At 40.4% G+C, this 26,923-nt stretch overlaps 1 protein-coding gene across 1 annotated transcript in view; it reads left to right on the top strand.

The window, feature by feature from the left end:
- ipo11 (importin 11) overlaps nt 1-26,923 on the top strand; it is a 245,206-nt gene that overhangs the window by 170,314 nt on the left and 47,969 nt on the right. The window contains exon 26 of the mRNA XM_024001611.1: nt 2,830-2,951. Coding sequence (XP_023857379.1) covers nt 2,830-2,951 — 122 coding nt within the window. The remainder of the gene's footprint in view (nt 1-2,829; nt 2,952-26,923) is intronic.

Raw genomic sequence — 26,923 nt, 5'->3', positions numbered from 1 at the left:
TATTTATAATTACCCTCTAATGTCTGTACAACATTTCTTTAGCGWTATAGAATAAATGAGAAAGAAATTCTGCTCCCCCTCAACAGCAGCCTAAATGATTAAATCACGTTCAGTCCACCAAAGTATTCAGACCTCTTGACTTTTTCCACATTTTGTTATGTTATAGCCTTTTTTCTAAAATTGATTAAATAAATAAAAAGCAATCTACACACAATAYCCCATAATGACAAAGTGTAAACAGGTTTTCATACATTTTTGAAAATGTATTAAAAATAAAAACAGATACCTTATTTGCATAAGTATTCAGACACTTTCCTATGTGATTCAAAATTGAGCTCAGGTGCATCCTGTTTCCATTGATCATCCTTGAGATCTTTCTACAACTTGGAGTCCACCTGTGGTAAATTGCATTGATTGGACATGATTTGGAAAGACACACACCTGTCTATATAAGGTCCCACAGTTGGAAGTGCATGTCAGAGCAAAAACCAAGCCATGAGCTCGAAGGAATTGTCTGTAAAGCTCTGAGACAGGATTGTATCGAGGGGAAGGGTACCAAAAAATGTCTGCAGCATTGAAGAACCCCAAGAACACAGTGGCCTCCATCATTCTTAAATGGAAGAAGTTTAGAACCACCAAGACTCTTCCTAGAACTGGCCACCTGGCCAAACTGAGCAATCGGGGGAGAAGGGCCTTGGTCAGGGAGGTGGTCACTCTGTGGCGATGGGAGAACCTTCCAGAAGGACAACCATCTCTGCAGCACTCCACCAATCAGGCTTTTATGGTAGAGTGGTCAGACGGAAGCCACTCCTCAGTAAGACGGGCCATGGTCAGGGAGGTGACCAAGAACCCAATGGTCACTCCTCTGTGGAACTCTTGTGTGTAGATTGATAAGGGGGGGRRAAACATTTTATCCATTATAGAATAAGGCAACAAAATTTGGAAAAATTCATGGGGTCTGAATACTTTCCAAATGCACTGTATATGCCTGTTTGTCTGCTATGCTAAGAGTTTTGAGATGTCTGTGGGTTAACTATCTCTGCTAATGCTCAAGTCACCACACTGTACAGATCAGGCCCTGCTGGGTACATAGGCTATCCAATTGGGATAAACACACAGTTAGGTCTCATGAGGCCTACGAAGCCAAACAGAGTTTAAGAACCTCTGATACAGACTTTGCTATAGGGAGTTGGCTGTTTGTCTTTCCTCTTGGTACACCTTTTCCTGATGAAAATGGAGGATGGAGTTCGGTGGGAAACCCAAACCAGACAACCTCGTGGTCCACCAGGGACCAAATTATAGATGCGCTATATACAGTTTAAGTCGGAAGTTTACATACACCTTAGACAAATACATTTAAACTCAGTTTTTCACAATTCCAGACATTTAATCCTAGTAAAAATTCCCTGTCTTAGGTCAGTTAGGATCACCACTTTATTTTAAGAATGTGAAATGTCAGAATAATAGTAGAGAATGATTTCAGCTTTTATTTCTTTCATCACATTCCCAGTGGGTCAGATGTTTACATACATTCAATTAGTATTTGGTAGCATTGCCTTTAAATTGTTTAACATGGCTCAACGTTTTGGGTAGCCTTCCACAAGCTTCACACAATACGTTGGGTGAATTTTGGCCCATTCCTCCTGACAGAGCTGGTGTAACTGAGTCAGGTTTGTAGGCCTCCTTGCTCACACACACTTTTTAGTTCTGCCCACACATTTTCTATAGRATTGAGGTCAGAGCTTTGTGATGTCCACTCCAATACCTTGACTTTGTTGTCCTTAAGGCATTTTGCCACTTTGGAAGTATGCTTTGGGGTCATTGTCCATTTGGAAGACCAATTTGCGACCAAGCTTTAACTTCCTGACTTCCGTTTGGCCACTCTGCCATAAATGCCTAATTGGTGGAGTGCTGCAGAGATGGTTGTTCTTCTGGAAGTTTCTCCCATCTCCACAGAGGAACCTGAAGCTCTGTCAGAGTGACCRTCAGTTAYTTGGTCACCTCCCTGACCAAGGCCCTTCTCCCCCCATTGCTCAGTTTGGCTAGCCAGCCAGCTCTASGAAGAGTCTTGGTTGTTCCAAACTTCTCCCATTGAAGAATGATAGAGGCCACTGTGTTCTTGGGGACCTTCAAAGCTGCGTTCATTTTTTGTGCCCTTCCTCAGATCTGTGCCTCGACACAAGCCTGTCCCATAGCTCACGGACAATTCCTTTAAACCTCAATACTTGGTTTTTGTTCTGAAATGCACTGTCAACTGTGGGGACTTTATATAGACAGGTGTGTGTCTTTCCTAATCATGTCCAATCAATTGTATTTACCACTGGTGGACTCCAATCAAGTTGTAGAAACATCTCAAGGATGATTCATGGAAATATGATTCACCGGGGCTCAATTTCGAGTCTCATAGCAAAGGGTCTGAATGCTAATGTAATTAAGGTATTTTTGTATATCTATTTTTTTTAAATATATATTTGAAAACATTTCTAAAAACCTGTTTCGTTTTGTCATTATGTGGTAATGTGTGTAGATTGAGGATTTTTTTTTATTTAATCAATTTTAGAATCAGGCTGAAACTTTACAGTATGTGGAAAAATTCAAGGGGTCTGAATACTTTCCTACTGCACTGTATACACTAGGGTGTATCTCATAAGCTCTAATCCTCCATCAGTACTGATGTGACAAAATAGGTGAGAGCGTTGTGGACTGTTATGCTTTCACTTGTCCACTTCTTTTCTGTGACTTTGAAAGACAGAAGCCACTTCAGATGACTGATATGCTTGAACCTCTCTCTCTCCCTTTCTTTCTCACTTTCTCTCTCTCCTGTGTCAGATTGGCCAGTTGTTAGGTTGTGTGATAGAGATGTGGGTTGACCGCATGGACAACATCACACAGCCGGAGAGGAGGAAGCTGTCGTCTCTGGCTCTGCTCTCCCTCTTACCGTCAGACAACAGGTGAGGACACACCTAGCAAATAAGTTGGAGCGTTTCAGTTCTCTTTATTTCCATACCCTGACTCCCATTGGCTGACGAAAAAACACAGGTAGGCACACACACCTGCTTTTTTTTCTGCATAGAAATGTCTTGGGCGGGACGCTCAAGTGTTTTTTGGGCCGGCTATGTCCAAACATTGTAAAAAAATAAATAAAAATAAATAAATAAATAAAAAATACCGTGTCAAAAGTTTTAGAACACATACTCATTCAAGGTTTTATTTAATTTTTGCTATTTTATAAATTGTAGAATAATAGTGACGACATCAAAACTGTTAAATAACACATGAAATCATGTAGTAACCAAAAAAAAGTTTTAAACAAATCAAAATATATTTTAAATGTGAGATTCTTCAAATATTCACTCCTTGCCTTGATGACAGCTTTGCACACTCTTGGCATTCTCTCAACCATGGAATGCATGGAATGCATTTCAATTAAAAGTTCTTAAGTTAATTTGTGGAATTGATTTCCTTTATGCATTTGAGCCAATCAGTTGTGTTGTGACAAGGTAGGAGGTGTACAGAAGATTTGGTAGAAGACCAAGTCCATATTGTGGCAAGAACAGCTCAAATAAGCAAAGAGAAACGACAGTCCGTCATTACTTTAAGTCATGAAGGTCAGTCAATCCGGAAAATATCTAGAACTTTGAAAGTTTCTTCAAGTGCAGTCGCAAAAACCATCAATCGTTATGATGAAACTGGCTCTCATGAGGACCACCACAGGAATGGAAGACCCAGAGTTACCTCTGCTGCTGAGAGGATAAGTTCATTAGAGTTACCAGCCTCAGAAATTGCATCCCAAATAAACAGACACATCTCAACATCAACTGTTCAGAGGAGACTGTGTGAATCAGGCCTTCATGGTCGAATTGCTGCAAAGAAAGCACTACTAAAGGACACCAATAAGATGAGAACTTGCTTGGGCCAAGACACATGAGAAATGGACATTAGACTGTTGGAAATCTGTCCTTTTGGTCTGAGTCCAAATTGAGATTTTTGGTTCCAATATAGATGGTGTGGGATGATTTGGACCGCAAAGGTGAAGGAAAAGCAGCCAACAAGTGCTCAGCATATGTGGGAACTCCTTCAAGAATGTTGGAAAAGCATTCCTCATGAAACTGGTTGAGAGAATGCCAAGAGTGCTGCAAAGCTGTCAAGGCAATGGGTGGCTACTTTGAAGAATATAAAATATTTTGTTATGTTTTATACTTTTTTCGTTACTACATGATTCCATATGTGTTATTTCATAGTTTTGATATCTTCACTGTTATTCAACAATGTAGAAAATTGTAAAACTAAAGGAAAACCCTTGAATGAGTAGGTTTGTCCAAATTTTTGACTGGTACTATATGTCCCATGGTCCCTGGGGATGTCACTTCTCTCCATGTTGTCATTCACATATGTGCACACATTTGGAAATTGTGCATTTGGAAATTATTCATACCCCTTGACTTTTTCCACATTTTGTTACGTTACAGCCTTATTATAAAAGGATTAAATAAATCATCATCAATCTACACACATTGCCCCATAATGACAAAGTGAAAACAGGTTTTTAGACATTTTTGCTAATGTATTAAAAATGAAAACCAGAAATACCTTATTTACTAAGTATTCAGACCCTTTGCTATGAGACTCAATTGAGCTCAGGTGCGTCCTGTTTCCATTGATAATCCTTGATGTATCTACAACTTGATTGGAGTCCATACCCAAGAAGACTCGAGGCTGTAATCGCTGCCTAAGGTGCTTCAACAAAGTACTGAGTAAAGGGTCTGAATATTTATGTAAATGTGTTATATCAGTTTATTTTTATTCATAAATTTACAAAAATATATATATTTTTTAAAGTTTTTGCATTGTTATTATGGGGTATTTGTGGATGGATGAGGGGGGAAATTATTTAATCAATTTTAGAATAAGGCTGTAACGTAACAAAAAGTGATAGAATCTGAATAGATACATTCCGAATGCACTGTATTTGTACATATTAATGTTCTTTCTTAAAAAAATATATGTTTAATTTGGAATGTAAGTACAACTAAAACTGGACATAAAGTAGGGTAGAAGAGATAAAGAACCTACAGTATATATTTTTAAATAAGATCATCTTTGAGAACTATCAATCACCAAAATAAAAGCTAGACAGTAAGGGAGAATCTAAAACTCCAAAAATGATGCGTTCAGGCGTATTGTTGTCATGGCATGTGGCCCCCATTGATTTTGTTATAATGTTTGAGTCACTCAGATTTTTATTTTATTTAACCAGGTGAGTTGACTGAGGATACATTGTCATTTGTAGCCACGCTGGGGAAATTTACACAACATAGGCCTAGTAACATACACAATTGCATAAGATATGGAAAAATGTGTAGAATGGTAGGAAATTGKTTGTAAAGGAGCTACATTCTGTTACTTCGGCCAATAGTGGGCATGGCACCGTTGGCCATGGCCACGCCACTCCCTGCCCCGCCCACCACCTAAGCATAATTTTGATCCAAAAAGATCCCTGGGCGCACACACACTCTGCCCCTAGGGTGGTCTGGCATGGTGAAAGTGAGGGAAGGTCTGGTACGGTTGGCTGGAGGGTGACCAGCTGAATTCTACTGCTGCTCCTGCYACGAAGGGAAAACAGCTGATTGCTCTCACACAGCCAAGTTAACACACACTGTTTATCTCACAGTAATAGTACAATTGCATCAATCAATCAAATGTATATGATTAAGCCCTTTTTACATCAGCAGTTGTTACAAAGTGCTTATATTGATACCCAGCCTAAAAACCTGAAGAGCAAGCAATGCAGATGTAGAAGAACACTGGCTAGGAAAAAAATCCCTAAAGTCAGGAACCTACGAAGAAACCTAGAGAGTAACCAGGCTCCGAGCGGTGGCCAGTCCTTTTCTGGCTGTGCCGGTTGGAGATTATAAGAGTGCATGCCCATTAATACAAGATCGTTCATAGTTGACCAGCATGGTTGAATAATAATCACTGTGGTATAGAGGTTGTAACAGGTCAGCCCATCAGGAGTAAATGTCAGTATGCTTTTCATAGCCGTGCATTCAGAGGTAGAGACCGGCGGCGCGGTAGCCGGAGAGATTAATAGAGGAAAAGAGAGACGGTCGAAACAGCAGGTCCGGGACAAGGTAGCACATCCAGTGAACAGGTCAGGGTTCCATAGCCGCAGGCAGAAAAGCAGAAACTGGATCAGCAGCATGACCAGGTGGACTGGGGATGTGGGCGTAGCCAATGACCGGTCTCTGACCAAAATTTTTACAAAATCAATGGTATGACAATTTAGGTATTTTTGATTTTCCCTGACTGTCTAGTTTTTTTATTTTGGTGGTTGTTAGTTTTCAAAGATRATCTTATTAAAAAAATATATACAGTTGAAATCGGAAGTTTACTTACACTTAGGTTGGAGTCATTAAAACTCATTTTTCAACCACTCCACAAATTTCTTGTTAACAAACTATAGTTTTGGCAAGTCGGTTAGGACATCTACTTTGTGTATGATCATGTCATTTTTCCAACAATTGTTTACAGACAGATTATTTCACTTAATTCACTATATCACAATTCCAGTGGGTCAGAAGTGGTGACTGTTGAATGTGCATTTAAACAGCTTGGAAAATTCCAGAAAATGATGTCATGGCTTTAGAAGCTTCTGATAGGCTAATTTACATAATTTGAGTCAATTGGAGGTGTACCTGTGGATGCATTTCAAGGCCTACCTTCAAATTCAGTGCCTCTTTGTTTGACATCATATGGAAAATCAAAAGAAATCAGCCAAGACCTCTTGAAAGAAAAGCAATTGTAGACCTCCACAAGTCTGGTTCATCCTTGGGAGCAATTTCCAAACGCCTGAAGGTACCACGTTCATCTGTACAAACAATAGTACGCAAGTATAAATACCATGGGACCACGCAGCCGTCATACCGCTCAGGAACGAGACACGTTCTGTCTCCTAGAGATGAACGTACTTTGGTGCAAAAGTGCAATTCAATCCAGAACAACAGCAAAGGACCATGTGAAGATGCTGGAGGAAACGGGTACAAAAGCATCTATATCCACAGTAAAACCAGTCCTATATCGATATAACCTGAAAGGCCGCTCAGCAAGGAAGAAGCCACTGCTCCAAAACCGCCTAAATAGAAGACAGACTACGGTTTGCAACTGCACATGGGGACAAAGATCTTACTTTGGAGAAATGTCCTCTGGTCTGATGAAACAAAAAATAGAACTGTTTGGCTATAATGACCATTGCTATGTTTGGAGGAAAAAGGGGGATGCTTGCAAGCTGAAGAACACCATCCCAACCATGAAGCATGGGAGGTGCAGCATCATGTTGTGGGGGTGCTTTGCTGCAGGATGGGACTGGTGCACTTCACAAAATAGTTGTCATCATGAGGAAAGAAAATGATGTGGCTATATTGAAGCAACATCTCAAGACATCAGTCAGGAAGTTAAAGCTTGGTCGCAAATGGGTCTTCCAAATGGACAATGACCCCAAGCATACTTCCAAAGTCGTGGCAAAATGGCTTAAGGACAACAAAGTCAAGGTATTGGAGTGGCCATCACAAAGCCCTGACTTCAAACCTATAGAACATTTGTGGGCAGAACTGAAAAGCGTGTGCGAGCCAGGAGGCCTACAATCCTGACTCAGTTACACCAGCTCTGTCAGGAGGAATGGGCAGAAATTCACCCAACTTATTGTGGGAAGCTTGTGGAAGGCTACCCAAACCTTTTGACCCAAGTTAAACAAATTAAAGGCAATGCTGCCAAATACTAATTGCGTGTATGTAAACGTCTGACCCACTGGGAATGTGATGAAAGAAATAAAAGCTGAAATAAATAATTCTCTCWACTATTATTCTGACATTTCACATTCTTAAAATAAAGTGGTGATCCTAACTGACCTATGACAGGGACTTTTTTACTAGGATTAAATGTCRGGAATTKTGAAAACTGAGTTTAAATGTATTTGGCTAAGGTGTATGTAAACYTCCGACTTCAACTGTAGCTCCATTATCTTTTCTACATACTTTATATCTGGTTTTAGTTGTTTAAAGTGATACCCTAGGATTTTTGCAATGAAGCCTTCATCTTTTTCCACTGAGTCATAGATACAATTTTTGTCTCTGCATCCAGCATGAAGAAAGTTAGAAGTAGTTTCCCTAGCCAATGCTAACTAGTGTTAGTGCAATGTCTGGAAGTCTATGGTATCTACTAGCATGCTATGGTATCTACCAGTTAGCAACTTCAAACTGTATGCAGAGACAAAATAACTGCAAGAAACTGGTMAATTATTTTTATGAACAGCATGATGTTAACGGTTCATTTATATGCTTTGTCTAAATCTGGCTTCTCTATRGCCTTCTCACTGCATGATCAATCACAGACAGCACATCTCAGCATGGAGCACAGTTCACAATGCATGTATCGTCTCACGGTATCTTTTTTTCTTTTGACAAAAACAGTTATTGTAAAGATGTCTTTTTTTATTGCAGCTCAGAGTTTTAAAAACAGCCTATTACTTGAATATAGCTGCTTTAAATCAGTGCGCACGTGAGCACTCTCTCTTGTACATATGTRATAGCGGGACACAACAAAAAAGAAACCAAGCCAAGCATCACACAGTTCTGCTCCCTTAATGTCTCACTCACTCACTCAATTGCGTTCTGACAGCTCCCTCTACACACGCGTGCTGTGTTCACCTACAGAAATAAATGCCTATTAAAAATGTCTCTTACTGATGGGRKACACAAGCTACATTCCTTGCCAAATTGAGTTTTATCTCAAATTCATAATGGACTTGTTAACTGAAGTAGGAAAATATGTGTTCCGACAATGAGTTGCAGTTTTGGAATAATTATGTAATTTTTGCTTAGGCTACTTTGCGGTTGTCACTAATTACCACAGCCACTAAGTCAACATTGGCTGTATTGTAAAAATGTATGWAAGTAAACATGWGCTTTTTTTGTMTAAATTTAAGTTTAGGGTGAGGCATAAGAGTAAACAGTACTGCGAGGAGCACGTTTTTCCATACAGGCATTTGTCTAYGGAATAGCCTTCCCTTGGAGATCAAGCAAATAAAAARTARMWWTARMWWKMARRMRMAGKYWWWSWTTYKSAYWMGGWYRWMTAAGGGAAACCACTCCATTGCCCCTTGTGCCCCCTACTGCTGGTCAGGTGTATTTATTTGAAGGATCGGTATGATGTGCGATTAATAGATTGTTTTAATGTGAAATTAATATGGTTGATWTTTAAGGTTAGGGAGAAGTGCAGTGAATAGTTCCACTTTTTAGGATGTCAATGTAATGAATRTATTTATGGTTGTTTGTCATTTTGTCTTGTCTTTTAATCATTAYGTGTTAGTTATTTTTACCATCGAGGACCACTTTGGAGATAAGCGTTTTAATGAATACTTTCAAGTTATATCCTCTGGGTCCACATTGTGCATTTTGTTGTATATATCTGTTGCCCAAAATTAATTCAATAAAAAAAAAGGTTAGCAATGTGGTTAAGTTTAAAATCTGATTTTATGAAGCAAAATTGTAGAAACAGGCAGGGTTTATGAATTTGTGGCTGTGGTAACTAACGTAAGTGACGACCCTAYTTTGCGAACTGCTAGTGGCATTTACCCCCTCAACAAAGACAGGTTCCACACTGAAACTATGCAACAACGTTAGTTTGAAGACAGAGCGTATTTTCATCAGAATCATTAAGCCTTGGCCTACTCACCAGACAGATGTCCTAGCCATAACTCATCCACATGAAATATTCAATRTAGAATAGTTAATCCATTTAGAAAATTCCAAGGACAGGCATAATRAACTCAATATAGTYCTCTTGCTCAGTTGTGCACCTGGGCCTCCCACYCTTTCTATTCTGGTTAGAGCCAGTTTGCRCTGTTCTGTGAAGGGAGTAGTACACAGCGTTGTACGAGATCTTMATTTTCTTGGCAATTTCTTGCATGGAATAGCCTTYGTTTCTCAGAACAAGAAGAGACTGACGAGTGTCAGAAGAAAGTTATTTGTTTCTGGCCATTTTGAGCCTGTAATCAAACCCACAAATGCTGATGCTCCAGATACTCAACTWGTCTAAAGAAGGMCMGTTTTATTGCTTCTTTAATCAGGACRACAGTTTTCAGCTGTGCTAAMMTAATTGCAAAAGGGTTTTCTAATGATCAATTAGCCTTTTAAAATTATAAACTTGGATTAGATAACACAACATGCCATTGGAACACAGGAGTGATGGTTGCTGATAATGGGCCTCTATACGCCTATGTAGATATTACATAAAATAAATCTTCTATTTCCACCTACAATAGTCATTAACAATSTCTACACTGTATTTCTGATCAATTTGATGTTATTTTAATGGACAAAAAAWKTGATTTTCTTTCAAAAACAAGGACATTTGTAAGTGACCACAAACTTTTGAACGGTTGTGTATGTCACTGCGAAGTGTAAGGGAAGACCTCRAAAATTCTATCCCTTTGGCCGCTGATATTAGAAGTGCCCATCCAAGAAGGCTCTCAGGGTCATTGGCCAGAAATAAAATGTAAAATCACGTTATAYGTACAGTAGCTTTGATTGGTCTGATCATGTCAACATCATACTTTCAAAATATTAGCTAGCAGTCATCATGAATCAAGTTGACAATCTACTGGCAAGTCCTTTTCAATCCTTGTCGTATGAAGAGAAGTAATKAAGAGAAATTATAGATAAAACCTATCAGTGCTCATCGGCCATTGGACATAAACATTACACAAYAAGTTGGGAATCGCAGATTCAACAATGAGTGGTTTGGGAGGAAGTGAGCACAGCACAACAACGTGGGTCCAAAAATGTATTGTATGCTGCTGCATAAATTATGTAATATGCCAGGGAGATATGTATACTGTAGCTAAGAAAGTAATAACKTTACTAAGTGTATGTTGTGTAGTAAGCTGTTAGTAGCCCATGTGCCTCACGCTATTCATTTGTTCCCTTTCCCCCTCTTAATTAGCCTATAGCCTGTTTTAGAGACATGTCATTGAATATTGTAAGAGCTTTCATTGTCTGCTTATATGCCCCTGTTATTTATCCTACGGTTCTGACTTGGTGTACAGGGAGAATACTGTAAGAACGGAACATATTCTGAATTCTGTCACTGTACATTTCAAAAGTGCTGAACAAATAGTTATATTGACAATGTCCGTCCTAGCTCGCTCAATGTCTTAATCGAAATTACGGATTGCCTCTTATCCGTTCGTYGTTCCCTTATGCCATAGTTTGTACATCTCAATTCCCAGTAGAAACCACATTTGTTTAACATGTCAGTCATAGCATTTATGTTTTTTTAAAGGCAGTAAATGAGGCTGAATTAACTGTTTCGCTGCCAGACAAGGCTCCGCTGATAGCCAGKTGTAGCAGTGGTAAGGTGTTGGGACTCTGCTGTTGGGACAGCTTTATGTAGGCCCTAACAGTTTGTAGGCACCGTTTGTCACCGTTATAGTGCAATTAATRTATTGTTTAGTTTTGTGTAGTGGCTTTGCTGGCATGCATAGTATTTTTTTTTTTAAAGTTTGTCCCACCAAGATTTACTTGCTAAAATTGCCAGTGAGCAAGCGCCCCATCGATGAGGTTACATCCTTTTTGAAGATTGGGTGCCACGATATAATATAACCACTTGATATTACAGTTTCAATAAATTCATCTTAAATTGCACTTGTTTTTTTATTGACTATATGAGGCAATTTAGCTATTAGGATTTATCTGTAATGGTTATAAATGTGTTATTGTTGCTCACTGTTGGCATATGGATAATTTCTTTCCAGTACTGCTCTTGTTCTAAAAATAGCTTTTTTTAATGTTTTTTTTTTTGTTCAGTCGAGTTCAGTCGAATCATGCAAGTACTCGAACAGTCAAAAAAGGTCAAAAGCCCATCCCTATTCTCTCTCTCCATCAATTCCATTCAAATTTAATCCAAAATCGATAATCCTGTTCAAGATATATATATATATATATATATATATATATATATATATATATATATATATATATATATATATATATATATATATATATATATATATGATGTCCTACTTCTTTCGGGTAAAACATTCAATGCATTATTAGCCTTATATTTAGATAATGAATGATGGTTTATGCATACGCTTTTAACTTCTAAGTCCCAGGAAAGGCTAGACTAGAATAGCTTGCTAGACATTTTGTTTTTGTATTTCTTATACGAATATACTGTTGGAAGAGCTCTTGTTTGCTGAATGTTAAGTACAGCAGCCAGTAAAACTCAAGGGGAGTTTGAAAGAAGAGCGAACTCGCGATGGCTTTAGGCTATAGCAGTTATTTGTTCAGACCATAAATATTCAATCTTGGTAAAGATTGAAAGGTATATATGCGTCAGCCTACTAATGATAMAAATTTAAAATAGGCCCTATTATATTTTAGCCCCTTGGTAATTTGTAGGCCTTATGTCCTGCACCAGGATTGCATGTTCCCTCCCAGCTTTATGGTTTGAATGTGTAATTCCAGTCCATATTTTTTTTATTTAACTAGGCAAATCAGTTCAAATTCTTATTTTCATTGACGGCCTAGGAACAGTAGGTTAACTGTCTTGTTCRGGGGCAGAACGACAGATTTTTACCTTGTCAGCTCGGGGATTCGATCTTGCAACATTTCGGTTACAAGTCCAACGCTCTAACCACTAGGCTACCTGCCGCCCCCGAACACAATGCAGTACAGTCCACTGGAGCTAGTTTAATTTGTTTACCCAAGAGCTACTACATCTATTTGCTTTTATGTTTTTCTGTCATGTGCGGTAGCCTATACAGTGCGTTCAGTCTCCTTGCCTTTTCCCACATTTTGTTACTGCCTTATTCTGAAATGGATTAAATTGTCCCGAAGCCACTCGTGCTTAGGGTCGTTGTCCTTTTGGATGGTGAACCTGCTCTGGAGCAGGTTTTCATCGAGGATCTCTCTCTCTGTGCTTTGCTCCATTCATCTTTCCCTTGATCCTGACTAGTCTCCCAGTCTCTACCGCTGAAAAACATCCCCACAGCATGATGCTGCCATGATTTTACCAGGTAAGTTGACTGAGAACATTTCTCATTTACAGCAACGACCTGGGGAATAGTTACAGGGGAGAGGAGATGAATCGGCCAATTTATAAACGGGATGATTAGGTGGCCATGATGGTATGAAGGCCAGATTGGGAATTTAGCCAGGACACCGGGGTTAACACCACTACTCTTACAATAAGTGCAATGGGATCTTTACTGACCACAGAGTCAGGACATCCGTTTAACCTCCCATCTGAAAGACAGCACCCTACAGAGGGCAATGTCCCCAATCGCTACCCTGGGGCATTGGGATATTTTTGGGGGGACCAGAGGAAAGGGTGCCTCCTACTGGCCCTGCAATACCACTTCCAGCAGCATCAGGTCTCCCATCCAGGGACTGACCAGGGCCAACCCTGCTTAGCTTCAGAAGCAAGCCAGCAGTAGGACGCAGGGTGGTATGCTGCTGGCACAAGCTTTACCGCTTCACCGTATAGATGGTGCCAGGTTTCCTCCAGACGCTTGGCATTCAGGGCAAATAGTTMAATCTTGGTTTCATCAGACCAGAGAATCTTGTTTCTCATGGTCTGAGAGTCCTTTAAGTGCCTTTTTAACTCCAAGTGGGCGATCATGTGCCTTTTACTGATTAGTGGCTTCCGTCTGACTACTACCATAAAGGCCTGATTGGTGGAGTCCTGCAGAGATGGTTGTCCTTCTGGAAGGTTCTCCCATCTCTACAGAGGAACTCAAGAGCTCTGTCAGAGTGACTATCGGGTTCTTGGTCACCTCCCAGACCAAGGCGCTTATCCTTTCAATGCTGCAGAAATGTTTTGGTACCCTTCCCAAGATCTGCGCCTCGACACAATCCTGTCTCTGAGCTCTACGGACAATTCCTTCGACCTCATGGCTTGGGTTTTGCTCTGACATGCACTGTCAGCTGTGGGACCTTTTTATATAGACGTGTGCCTTTCCAAATCATGTCCAACCAATTTGAATTTACCACATGTGGACTCCAATCAAGTTGTAGAAACATCTCAAGGATGGTCAATGGAAACAGGATTCACCTGAGCTCAATTTCGAGTCTCATAACAAAGGGTCTGAATACTTATGTAAGTAAGATATTTTTTTAATACATTTGCAACTTTTTGGGGGTCATTTTGGAGTCTGTAACGTAACAAAATGTGGGAAAAGGGAAGGGGCCTGAATACTTTCCAAATGCACTGTATATTATAGGCTATGTATTGGATACCAGCACAATAGTTTTGGCTTTTTTTGGGCTTGGGCTCATAAAATGTCTTTATTAATGTATGGCTCATCAGGATCAGGTAGCATCAGGCTTGAATGTCATGCCGATCAAAGCTCTAATCAAATGGTGACATATGCTTTATAAGCTTTAGATTAACACTTCTGGGAGAAAGGTGTTTTTTTCTTGGGATGGAATATTTTGTAAAATACCATTTAAAATATGAAATGTTAGTATGTGTGTGTGTGTGAGAGAGAGAGAGGATGACCATTGGAGTACAGCTGGTCGATGGGATGTAAGTAGGACAGTCTGGGCTGGATCAAAAAACATCTCCCTGACTCTAATCTAAAAGGGTCACTCACACCTCTCTCTGACGCCACACAGAGTGCAAACATTGCCAGGGTCAATTCAGGACTGTCCTCATCCTGAAAGCAAAATCTGTTACTGCTTTGTCGAGACATTGATCAACTTGACTCAAAATGTCGACAAACGAATTGTGCTACGGTATTGATGGTGGGTGATTGTCATAGGATACAACCATAATGTCAAACCTAACAGCTGGAGCAGGAGCTTTGTGTATAAGTCTCAGGACTTACTAAGACCACGAATATTTGTTTACAACTGTTGGTCGATAAATATTTCATTTGATATTCTATTTTCTTGTCTTTTATGTGAGCCAGAAAGAATGAGCACTGAATTACAAGCACTGAAATGATTATACCGTGGCAGATAGCTGAGTGGGAGGTAAAACATATTATTGAACTTTTTTGGAAAGATTTTCAAAGGATTCAGAATGAACTTCTCCTTTCTAAGTATTGTGTTGTATGGCGGTAAATTCCTTATCCAGATTCTGGGGGCTGAGTTTTCTTTTGTTTTGATGTGACAATCGTACTGGAGGCAAGTGGGAGTTCTTTTGTAACACCCCCTCCGTTGCTTTGCATCAGCAATTGGATATGACAGCCTTTGCTGGCTGTGTTGCATCTCCAAACTATCACCCTATTTCACACAGTCACACAGCTGAAATGCTTTAGTTTGAGGAATTTTGTAGACGTCACCTCAATCGAATCGTACAGTGACAGAGTACTAGGCCATACACAGTTGATTTACTGTTTAATGGATTTCATTTTTTTTTTGTGGCGAGCAAGCAAATACACCTATCAGCCATACCAAAAGATGTTAGACTTTTGGTATAATGGTTTTAAAATGAGTTACAGGGACCACCGTTTTTCATTTTTCATTTTGCAGAGGCATATTCTGCATTTTTTTTTTATTCTTCTTTTTTTTTTTTTATACAATTGATGACCTAGCTGAAATATATACCATTCTGCTAAAGTAATCAGACCTATTCTTAATTCAGCTAGAATTCTACATTTAACAACATCTCCAACTACCATACAAATATTTTTAGACAGGTGAAGAACGCGCACAAATTTTCTTCTTTCGTAGTTTAGTCATATTTTGCTTACCTTAGTCGTGTTTACTTTGCAGGTTGACTAGCATCTATTGAGTTGCAATATCTCATAAATTGAATGCCCAACTTGAAGTATCTTCAAAACGAGTTTTGCGACCACGTAATCCAAAACAACGTCTTTTTTCCTAAAATTAGCCGCCTGTTCGCGATTCACAAATGATTATTTTGATTCACATGATTCGATCCACTGCGATTGAACCGAATTCCATTTACTACAGTGGCTAAGTTTGGGAAAGCCTTATTTAGCAGATGCTTTTATCCACAGCSACTTAGTCAGGGCAAACCATAAATAAATGGAGATATGAAAAAATAATTGTTTTGTGTAAATTCACTGTCGTGTGTGTCAGATGGGGATAACAGCTTCTGCTTTGCCAGTAATGTAATGTAAATATCTGATAACACGGTGGCTATAGATAACTACTCCGTCTCCTTTAACATGCAATTATTCCACTCACTAACTGTTCCTTGCCACTTACATTTCAATGATTTGTTTAATTTTGCAGCCTTCTCTTGTCCTATCTTATGATAATGATGTTGGATGACTAGTTTATTTTCTGTCACTGAATGTAAATCAGTGTTCTGGTTTGAAGAGGCTAGAGAGGTGTTGGTCTGAGTAGGGTACCACTTCAGTCCCCCCTTCATTTTCTTTTAAAAGTGAGCATTTAGCTCACCATAAACTATTCAACCAAAAATGAATCGAAATCCATTTTTATTCGTCAAATGCTTCATAAACAACAGGTGTGCTGTAGACCAACAGTGAAATGCTTACTTATTCAGTCCATCCCATCACAATTTCTTTCACTGTAAAAAAAAAAAAAAAAAAAAAAGGTTGTTTATCAATGGGTTTGTATTAGTCTCTAAGCCATTGAAGGAAATGTAGCTTTTATTCCTTATCAGCAGAGGATAGGTTATTGGACTTTCGGTCCTCCTGTTTTTTGGTCATAGGATTATCACCTACTTGGCCAAGTTTAAAAGGACTTTTGCAAGTCTTTAAATAACATTACACATTTTGGAATCCTAGCTTTTAGGTTATTATATCCTCTACTTAGCATGCATAAATTGCGTGGTCAGTTTCATGGAAGAGTGCCCTGGTCAATGGTCATTTGTATTTTGTTTGACCTGGTAAATTGGCATGCCAATCTTCCAGACATATGTGTGGGACTACAAGGATTGTATAGCATTACAATCAAACTAAAGTGAACGAGTTACTGCTTTGCTGATTCAATGTGGTCAAACAGCTTTAAGAGAGAATCAGTTCTTAAGAAGTTACTCAATTGTGGCATTTATACTGTTGCTTTTGTTTGTTTGAGATCTCAAGAGGGAGATGGAAGTTTCCCAGCTGGGAACGTCCTCAAGTCACAGAATACATCAAAAATACAGGCCGAGTTCAATCAAATCAACCCAAATTCCACCACAGAACTGGAAATGTACAAAACCGCAAGTTTCTTCGAACAACACTGATATACGTCATAGATGGATATGCGTATGACACTGTTAAAGTATTAATGGAGAGAGAAAAATCCCCTGCCTGACCCTAGCACCATGAAGCATTGCAACTAGCTACATACAGTAAGAATGTGTCTTTCCTTGCTCCTCGAGGACACTCTTTGGCTTCCCTGACACGTCCATGTTTTTATCTCCTCTGGAATGGAGGTGGGGTGACACCCATTGGTAAATAATCACGAACGAGGTGTCGAGCAGAACGGAATTCGAACTGACACAGCCTCACTTGTGATAAGGGATCTTTAATATGACGCCGGGCGCCTACTTCAATCGGTTGCCATGACAGCCAAGCCTGACACTAATATCAGGAGATTAAGGGTAGGGGTGTCCAATAGTGCGTGTTACACAGCAAGGTTATTAAAGTTTTAAAATGTTATTAAGCGCATGACTGGACAGAGGAAAGTATCCGAGACAAGTTTGTCTGTTGGCGTAAGATGTAGTCCTCCAAAAGTGTCTAAATGTCATTTGTGTAATTGTTTGGCTCTACTTTTAATGCACCTTGTTCAGACTGTTATGTGAGGTGGCATCAGAACAGTTTTTCTTTAGTCTATTGTCTGTTTTTAAGATTTGCAGTTTGAGGCTTTCAATATGATTGTTTTCTCTTAGCCATTTAAAAAATAAAAATGTTTTACCTTTATTTAACTAGGCAAGTCAGTTAAGAACAAATTCTTATTTTCAATGACGGCCTAGGAACAGTGGATTAACTGCCTTGTTCAGGGACAGAACGACAGATTTTTGCCTTGTCAGCTCGGGGATTCGATCTTGCAACCTTTCGGTTACTAGTCCAATGCTCTAACCACTAGGCTACGCTGCCGCCCCTTTAAGCTATAATTTCAATGTTAATATGTAAACAGCAATGCATGTTTAGACTTGAGGGTAGAAATGTTGTACCAAAGGGGTAGCTGTACATTATTACTATGGCAAAACGACAGCATATGTACAACTGACAATTGGCAGCTATTGACAGACATTTTGTCAAGAGTGTGAAAAAGCTACTCATTCTACAAAATAAAGCTTATTCGATCACAAATCGAATCACAAATCGAACAATGAGCCAGATGTTTCACCGGATGTATACATTTTCCGGTTGGCATTTCCACTCACCACCAAATATGGATTCATTTGCTCCCATTAGAAACGACAGGCTGTGGTCTATCATGGGTTAGTTATATAAAACCTTTGTCTCGACTATCCATCCACTCACAAGTTTGACGCTGAGTTTGAAGCTCCGCGGCCCTCTTTATCTCAAGTTATTTCCCCCTCTCGTTTCGTTATGAGTATGGCCAACCCACTCTGTTCTCACCCTTTCAAAGAAAGACTCAAATAATGAATCTATGAAATGTTTTTTTYCCCCTAGGCATTGGGTGTTCAATGGGAAAAATTAAAGTAACTGAAATTCTGTATCTTCAGCTTTCTGAAGGAAGTGTAGTTTTGACAGCATAGTCCTTTCAGATCTGTTATTTAGTTAGCTAATTCGTTAGTTAGCTAATATTTGTTAGTCGGTTAGGAAGCTACTTAGTTAACGTTAGTTCAGTGGCGTGCCGTGGGCCTGGGGCCTAGGCCTTCAGTGAGGTACTACACAGTCCCACCCGAATTAATCCACCTCTTATTACCATCATTATGCCATGGCTCTAGACACTATACATTTAGACAGAAACGCAGTATAACCAGGCGTTGCGTCACCTTGAAATTGACAAATTGACATTTTTGGATAAACAGTGTTTAACAGACAACTCAAGTTTGCAAAGCCAGTGTAGCTCCAAACACCAAATCGATCACTTGCAAATAATAGGCATTCCCAGCAGTACAGTTTGCAGTGCTTCTCGGAGCCATAGCGCTCGTAGTTGAAACTTTGAAAGTGGCGAGCGAACKAACCCCTTTCCCGCCTGTGACAGGCTTTGTGGCGTCGGGCCACCTCTCCTTACAATGTCTAACTTTTCTTGAAAAGTTCGTCTTGAGAATGGCGTTATAATTATATCCTCGACCAAATCRATATCTTCTCCTCCTTCCGCCATTGTGGGTTGAAAAAACAGCTTAGTAGAACGCGAATTAATTHGTTTATCAAATTCAGTTTCCTAGATCTGCATAGACCTGYCCATAGGACCTGCCTCTCAATATTGGTAATCCAATCAAAAGACGTGGACGCACTACGCCTGCTAGCTGGCTCCTGTGTAACACTGGAGCCAGCCAGCAGGCGTATAATAGCCAACTCTAAAGCTGATTGGTTGACACAAAATTTTAATTTCCATTCACTTTAAGCTACAAGCGCCCGCACTGTTGATTCTGAAGGCCCGAGGGCAGATTTTAGACCCCTGGCAACACATGATGGCTGAATATGATTGGATAAAAGATCTAACATAAAGACCAGCCCTCCAAATCTCAACCTGGGGCTGGAAGCAGTGCAACCAAGAGGAAAGCTATGAAATGAAGAGTATAACTCTTACTCTGGGGAATAATTTAATACATATTTGTGGGAAAATATATTTATAAAAAAAAAAAAAAAAAAAATATTCTGATGATGTTTAGGCCAGCAGAGAAGGCCTTGCAGGCCCTGACGGCTCACCACTGCGTTAGTTAGATAGTAAGCTAGTTAGCTAGCAAATAACTTGTGAGAAGGCTAGCTAGTAACTTAGTTAGTTAGCTAGCTTGCTACGGAATGGGGCTTGAGGTTGAACTGGAACCAGCCAGCTACATATACTCACAGATGCRTTCCCTCAATAATTCAGCCTATATGAACTGTTGGAACCTATGAATAAATAAAACATGGAGGATGACATGCAGAAAACTGAAACGGCTTGAAGGTCCAACATGTAACGAACTCTGGTGAATGTGTCATCAGATGTTTAATAGATTGTAGTGCTCGACTTGGTCTGAAATAGGTGCCGGTACTCAATTTGGGTGCCGGTRCGGTTTATATTTAGGTGCAGGAGCAAAAGGAGCTTAAGCAGCAGAAGATTTTAGGTGCCGGCACTCTGCTCTGATGAGCTCCTGCCAAAGTCGAGCGCTGATAGATTATATCTTTGATCCACTGAGCTGAGCTATCAAATGGTGGCTGGACCTTGTCTTCCCCCATCGGGTTTTCACCACATTAGAGAAAAATKTGTCTCTTTGTCCTCTCATTTTCAATCACTGCCCACATTCCCTACTTTCTAATATGCATTCTTTGCTTGTCTTATTGGCAGAATTTTCTTATCCAGATCTTCTGTCACCCTCTCTTTCTTGCTCACTGTCTTTTCCCTCCCTCACTTCATGTCTCCCCGGTCTCTCTCCCCTCCAAGATAGTAAMCATGGTTACCACCTAACATACAGTAATAACATGATGTTATCACTGAAACATGACCGTCAAATAAAGCACTACCAGTGGGCTAGTTWAGCAAGAATTTTACACCCTACATTTWWMWWWWWWWWWWWWTTACACGTACTTCAGCAGATGTCGAGGTATCATCATTGTGCCTCAGGAAAAGGCATACGTTAAAGTACCATCAAATCCCAAATAAATGGTTTTGCCCAGCTCCTTCCCAATCCAATATCTATCAACACATACACTCTACAGATTACTACACATGGATAATCAATGAAGTCACTTTACCTCTCTCCGTCCCATCTGCTCTCTCCAGCCAAACTTAAATCCCTGTCACTAGAATGGAATCGACTTTCCTGTCTCTCCAAATCAATGTCTGAAATACAAGCTTGGCCTTTGCTACTCACACCCAGCTTTGTGGTCATCTGTAGCTCACTTGGTATAGCATGGCGCTTGCAATGCCAGGATAGTGGGTTCGATTCCTGGGACTACCCACACGTAAAATGTATGCATGCGTGACTGTAAGTCGCTTTGGATAAAAGTGTCTGCTAAATGGCATTTTATTATTATAGCACACATTTAGACCGCTGATAGCTTATTATTCATTTATTATTACGTTATTATCCCTTTCATACACAGCACTGGAAAGTTGATAGAGAAGTGTTTAGAATGTAAGGGTTACTCAACTTTTGTGAGGGATTTTGCTTTCTCAGATCGTGCTATTAGCGTTTGAACCTTAGATCATATTTTCCAATCCAATGGTGTGTAGACTAGAGCAGGTTTTGAATCTTAGAGAGATGTTCTCTTCATTCCCTTTCAGGTATTAGCTTCGTTAGTTCGTAGAGGGAGGAAATACTGCAATTTCACAATAGGCCTATGTGTTTTTATGCCTGCCAAGTATTGGGTTCTTGGAAACAAACGTAGGTGAGTGGTAGATGAGTGAAACCAACAGAGACAGACTGACACTGAAAGCCAGACAGAGAAACAAAGCAAGTAGAAAGACCAAGAGGGAGGGCGAGCGGGGAAGAGAAAAGTGGAATATGTGGCTAGAAATGGTATGAGCGAGAAAGGGAATAGGTGAGGGTGAACATAGACGCGACACACGAGGGGAGCAATGTGTGTTGTAGTGGAAGTTGAGGTCCAACGTGATGTTAAATATGTTCTTTGATCCTCTGCTCCAGGGTTGTCTGACATAAAGTACCAGTCAAAATGTTGGACACACCTACTTACTCAAGGGTTTTTCTGTATTTTTTACTATTTTCTACATTGTCGAATAATAGTGAAGACATAAACTATGAAATAACACATATGGAAACATGTACAGTAGTAACCAAATATATTTTATTTTTGAGTTTCTTCAAAGTAGCCACCCTTTGCCTTGATGACAGCTTTGCACACTTGACATTCTCTCAACCAGCTTCATGACGTAGTCACTTAGAATGCATTTCAATTAACAGGTGTGCCTGTTAATTTGTGGAATTTCTTTCCTCCTTAATGCGTTTGAGTCAATCAGCTGTGTTGTGACAATGTATGGGGTGGTATACAGAAGATAGCCCTATTTGGTAAAAGATCAGGTCCATATTATGGCAAGAACAGCTGAAATAAGCAAAGAGAAACAACAGCATTACTTTAAGTCATGAAAGTCAGTCAATCTGGAAAATATCAAGAACTTTGGAAGTTTCTTCAAGTGCTCTCGCAAAAACCATCAAGTGCTATGATGAAGCTGGCTCTCATGAGGACCGCCACAGGAAAGGAAGACCCAGTTACCGCTGCTGAAAAGTTAATTCGAGTTAACGGCGCCTCAGATTGCAGCCCAAATAAATGCTTCACAGAGTTCAAGTAACAGACACATCTCAACATCAACTGTTCAGAGGAAACTGTGTGAATCAGGCCTTCGTGGTTGAATTGCTGCAAAGAAACCGCTACTAAAGGGCACCAATAAGAAGAAGAGACATGCTTGCGCCAAGAAACATGAGCAATGGACATTAGACGGGTGGACATCTGTCCTTTGGTCTGATGAGTCCAAATTTGAGATTTTGGGCTCCAACCGTCATGTCTTTGTGAGACGCAGAATAGGTGAATGGATGATCTCCGTATGGGTGGTTCCCACCGTGAAGCATGGAGGAGGATGTGTGAAGGGGTGGGGGTGCTTTGCTGGTGACACTGTCAATGGTTTATTTAGAATTCAAGGAACACTTAACCAGCATGGCTACCACATCATCCTGCAGTGATACGCCATCCCATCTGGTTTGCGCTTAGTGGGACTATCATTTGTTTTTCAACATGACAATGACCCAAAACCAACCTCCAGGCTGTGTARGGGCTATTTGACCAAGAAAGAGAGTGATGGAGTGCTGCATCAGATGACCTGGCCTCTACAATCACCCGACCCCAACCCAATTGAGATGGTTTGGGATGAGTTGGACTGCAGAGTGAAGGAAAAGCAGCCAGCACAAGGGCTCAGCATATGTGGGCAGTCCTTCAAGACTGTTGGAAAAGTATTCCTCTTTTTTTTAAACTTTATTTAACTAGGCAAGTCAGTTAAGAACAAATTCTTATTTTCAATGTCGGCCTAGGAACAGTGGGTTAAACTGCCTTGTTCAGGGGCAGAACGACATATTTTTGCCTTGTCAGCTCGGGGATTCGATCTTGCAACTTTTCGGTTACTAATCCAACGCTCTAACCACTAGGCTACCTGCCACCACGTGAAGCTGGTTGAGAGAATGTCTAGAGTGTGCAAAGCTGTCATCAAGGCAAAGGGTGTCTGTCTACTTTGAAGAATCTCAAATATGAAATATATTTTGATTTGTCTAACAATTTTAGGTTACTGCATGATTCCATGTGTGTTATTTGATAGTTTTGAAATATGAAAAACCCTTGAATGAGTAGGTTTGTCCAAACTTTTGACTGATACTGTATGTCCCCGGGGATGTCACTTCTCTCCATGTAGACATTCACATGTTTGCACACATACAGTGCATTCGGAAAGTATTCAGACCCCTTGACTTTTTCTACATTTTGGTACGTTACAGCCTTATTCTAAAATAGTTTAAATTGTTTAGTTTTTTTCTCATCAATCTACACACAATACCCCATAATGACAAAGAATAACAGTTTTTTGTTGTTGAAATTGTTACAAATTTATAAAAAATAAACCTAAATATAGCATTTGCATAAGTATTCAGACCCTTTACTCAGTACTTTGTTGAAGAACCTGGCAGCGATTACAGCCTCGAGTATTCTTGGGTATGACGCTATAAGCTTGGCACACCTGTATTTGGGGAGTTTCCCCCATTCTTTTCTGCAGATCCTCTCAAGTTCTGTCAGGTTGGATGGGGAGCATCGCTGCACAGATATTTTCTGGTCTCTCCAGACCAGAGAGAGCTTGGATTCAAGTCTGGGTTTTGGCTAGGCCACTCAAAGACATTCAGAGAATGTCCCGAAACCGCTCTTCATTGTCTTGGCTGTGTTTAGGATCGTTGTCCTGTTGGGCGGGGAACCTTCGCCCCAGTCTGAGGCCCTGAGCACTCTGGAGCAGGTTTTCATCAAGGATCTCTCTGTACTTTTCTCCGTTCATCTTTCCCTCGATCCTGACTAGTCTCCTGGTCCCTGTCGCTGAAAAACATCCCCACAGCAGGATGCTGCCACCACCATGCTTCACCGTAGGGATGGTGCCAGGTTTCTTCCAGATGTGACGCTTGGCATTCAGGCCAAAGAGTTTCATTAGACCTGATAAATTTGTTTCTCATGGTCAGAGTCCTTTAGGTGCCTTTTGGCAAACTCAAAGCTCAAAGCTCTAGGAAGAGTCTTGGTGGTTCCAAACTAATTCCATTTAAGAATGATGGAGGCCACTGTGTTCTTGGGGACCTTCAATGCTGCAGATATGTTTTTGGTACCCTTCCCCAGTTCTGTGCCTCGACACAATCCTGTCTCGGAGCTTCGACTTCATGGTTTGGTTTTTGCTCTGGCATGCACTGTCAACTGTGGGACCTTTATATAGACAGATGTGTGCCTTTCCAAATCATGTCCAATCAATTGAATTTACCACAGGTGGACTCCAATCAAATTGTATACACATCTCAAGGATGATCAATGGAAACCGGATGCACCCGAGCTCAATTTCTAAATACTTATGTAAATAAAGTATTTCAGTTTTATTTTCTAAACCTGTTTTTGCTTCGTCATCATCGGGTAGTGTGTGTAGATTGAGATTTTTATTTGTTTAATACATTTTTGAATAAGGCTGTAATGTAACAAAATGTGGAAAAAGTCAAGGGGTCTGAATACTTTCCGAATGCTCTGTACATGTTTGGCACACACATGGCGCCAATATCGTTTCTGTGACATAAAGCCACATATCGGGGTTTGTGTCCGGAAAATGTGGCACAGGATATTTGATCAGCAACATTTGAATTTACCGGACATTGGCGAAATCTGCCGGACCCATATGCATTGGGTGCGTACGCTGATTAGATCATCCACCCAAGGTGCTCAGAATGACAGAAATCTCATTTAGATTATGGTAATTATTAACCCTGATCAAGACAGCTTATCTGTCGAAACGTTGGATATTAGGTTATTACATTATTGCATCTGAGCTCCTAGAGTGTGCTGCTCTCCTTTTAATTTTTCAAGTGTTCTACTCCGCTAGCCMGCGCCTCGCCTAAATAGGTATGTGTTTCTTTCGCCTCTAAATTATCATTAACAGAACATCCAAGCCGAGGATGCAATATTGTGTGTTCCTTCTTACCAAATTCTGAGGACCATAATGGAAAAAAGTCCCAGACGTTGTGTGTTATCCTCAATGATTTTACCCATGTGGATTGTATGGCTTTTTCAAGTTTTGTGTGACACTTGTTTTTCTTAAATGGTCGAATGAATCCACGAAACGATGTGCACTTTGAATAACTGTCCATTTTACTTTCCCTCAGCCAACAAGACGAGTAACGAACAGCAACATCACTAGCCTATGCCTACTATCCCCCATAGTAGAAAAGTGTATCTGTTCTATTAGTCAGTGTGTCAAGAAATAAATAGCCCAAACAGACTCTGGGACAAATCAAATGTTATTGATCACATACACATGATTAGCAGATGTTAATGCTAGTGTAGCGAAATGCTTGTGCTTCTAATTCCGACAGTGCAGTAATATCTAACAAGTAATCTAACAATTTCCCAACAACTACCTAATACACACAAATCTAAAGGGGTGAATGAGAATATGTACATATAAATATATGGATGAGCGATGGCCGAGCAGCATAGGCAAGGTCCAATAGATGGTGTAAAATACAGTATATACATATGATATGAGTAATGTAGCATATTTTAACATGATTAAAGTGGCATTATTTAAAGTGACTAGTGATCCATTTATTAAAGTGGCCAGTGATTGGGTCTCAATGTAGGCAGCAGCCTCTCTGAGTTAGTGATTGCTGTTTAGCAGTCTGATGGCCTTGAGATAGAAGCTGTTTTTCAGTCTCTCGGTCCCAGCTTTGATGCACCTTTTTGACCTCGCCTTCTGGATTGTAGCGTTGGGAACAGGCAGTGGCTCGGGTTGTTGTTGTCCTTGAGGATTTTTTTGGCCTTCCTGTGACATCGGGGGCTGTAGGTGTCATGGAGGGCAGGTAGTTTGCCCCCCGGTGATGCGTTGTGCTGACCTCACTACCCTCTGGAGAGCCTTGTGGTTGAGGGCGGTGCAGTTGCCGTACCAGGCTGTGATACAGCCCTACAGGATGCTCTCGATTGTGCATCTGTTAAAGTTTGTGTAACATTTCAGTTTGTCTGTGATGTGTACGCCGAGGAGCTTAACATTTTCCACCTTCTCCACTGCTGTCTCGTAGATTTGGATAGGGAGGTGCTCCCTCTGCTGTTTCCTGAAGTCCACGATCATCTCCTTTGTTTTGTTGATGTTGAGTGAGAGGTTGTTCTAATGACACCACACTCCGAGTGCCCTCACCTCCTCCCTGTAGGCTGTCTCGTCGTTGTTGGTAATCAAGCCCACTACTGTTGTCGCCTGAACTTGATGATTGAGTTGGAGGCGTGGGTGAACAGGGAGTACAGGAGGTGGCTGAGCATGCACCCTTGTGGGGCCCCAGTGTTGAGGGTCAGCGAAGTGGAGATGTTGTTTCCTACCTTCACCACCTGGGGGCAGCCCGTCGGGAAGTCCAGGACCCAATTGCACAGGGCGGGGTTGAGACACAGGGCCTCCAGTTTGATGATGAGCTTGGAGGGTACTATGGTGTTGAATGCTGAGCTGTAGTCAATTAACAGCATTCTTACATAGGTGTTCCTCTTGTCCTGATGGGGGATAGGGCAGTGTGATGGCGATTGCGATATTTACATCAATGAATAAAA

This window comes from Salvelinus sp. IW2-2015, linkage group LG15 (genome assembly GCF_002910315.2).
Source record: "Salvelinus sp. IW2-2015 linkage group LG15, ASM291031v2, whole genome shotgun sequence".
In the NCBI taxonomy this organism is placed as follows: domain Eukaryota; kingdom Metazoa; phylum Chordata; class Actinopteri; order Salmoniformes; family Salmonidae; genus Salvelinus; species Salvelinus sp. IW2-2015.
Note: the sequence above shows the minus strand (reverse complement) of the source record. Positions and strands in the feature narration are given on the sequence as shown.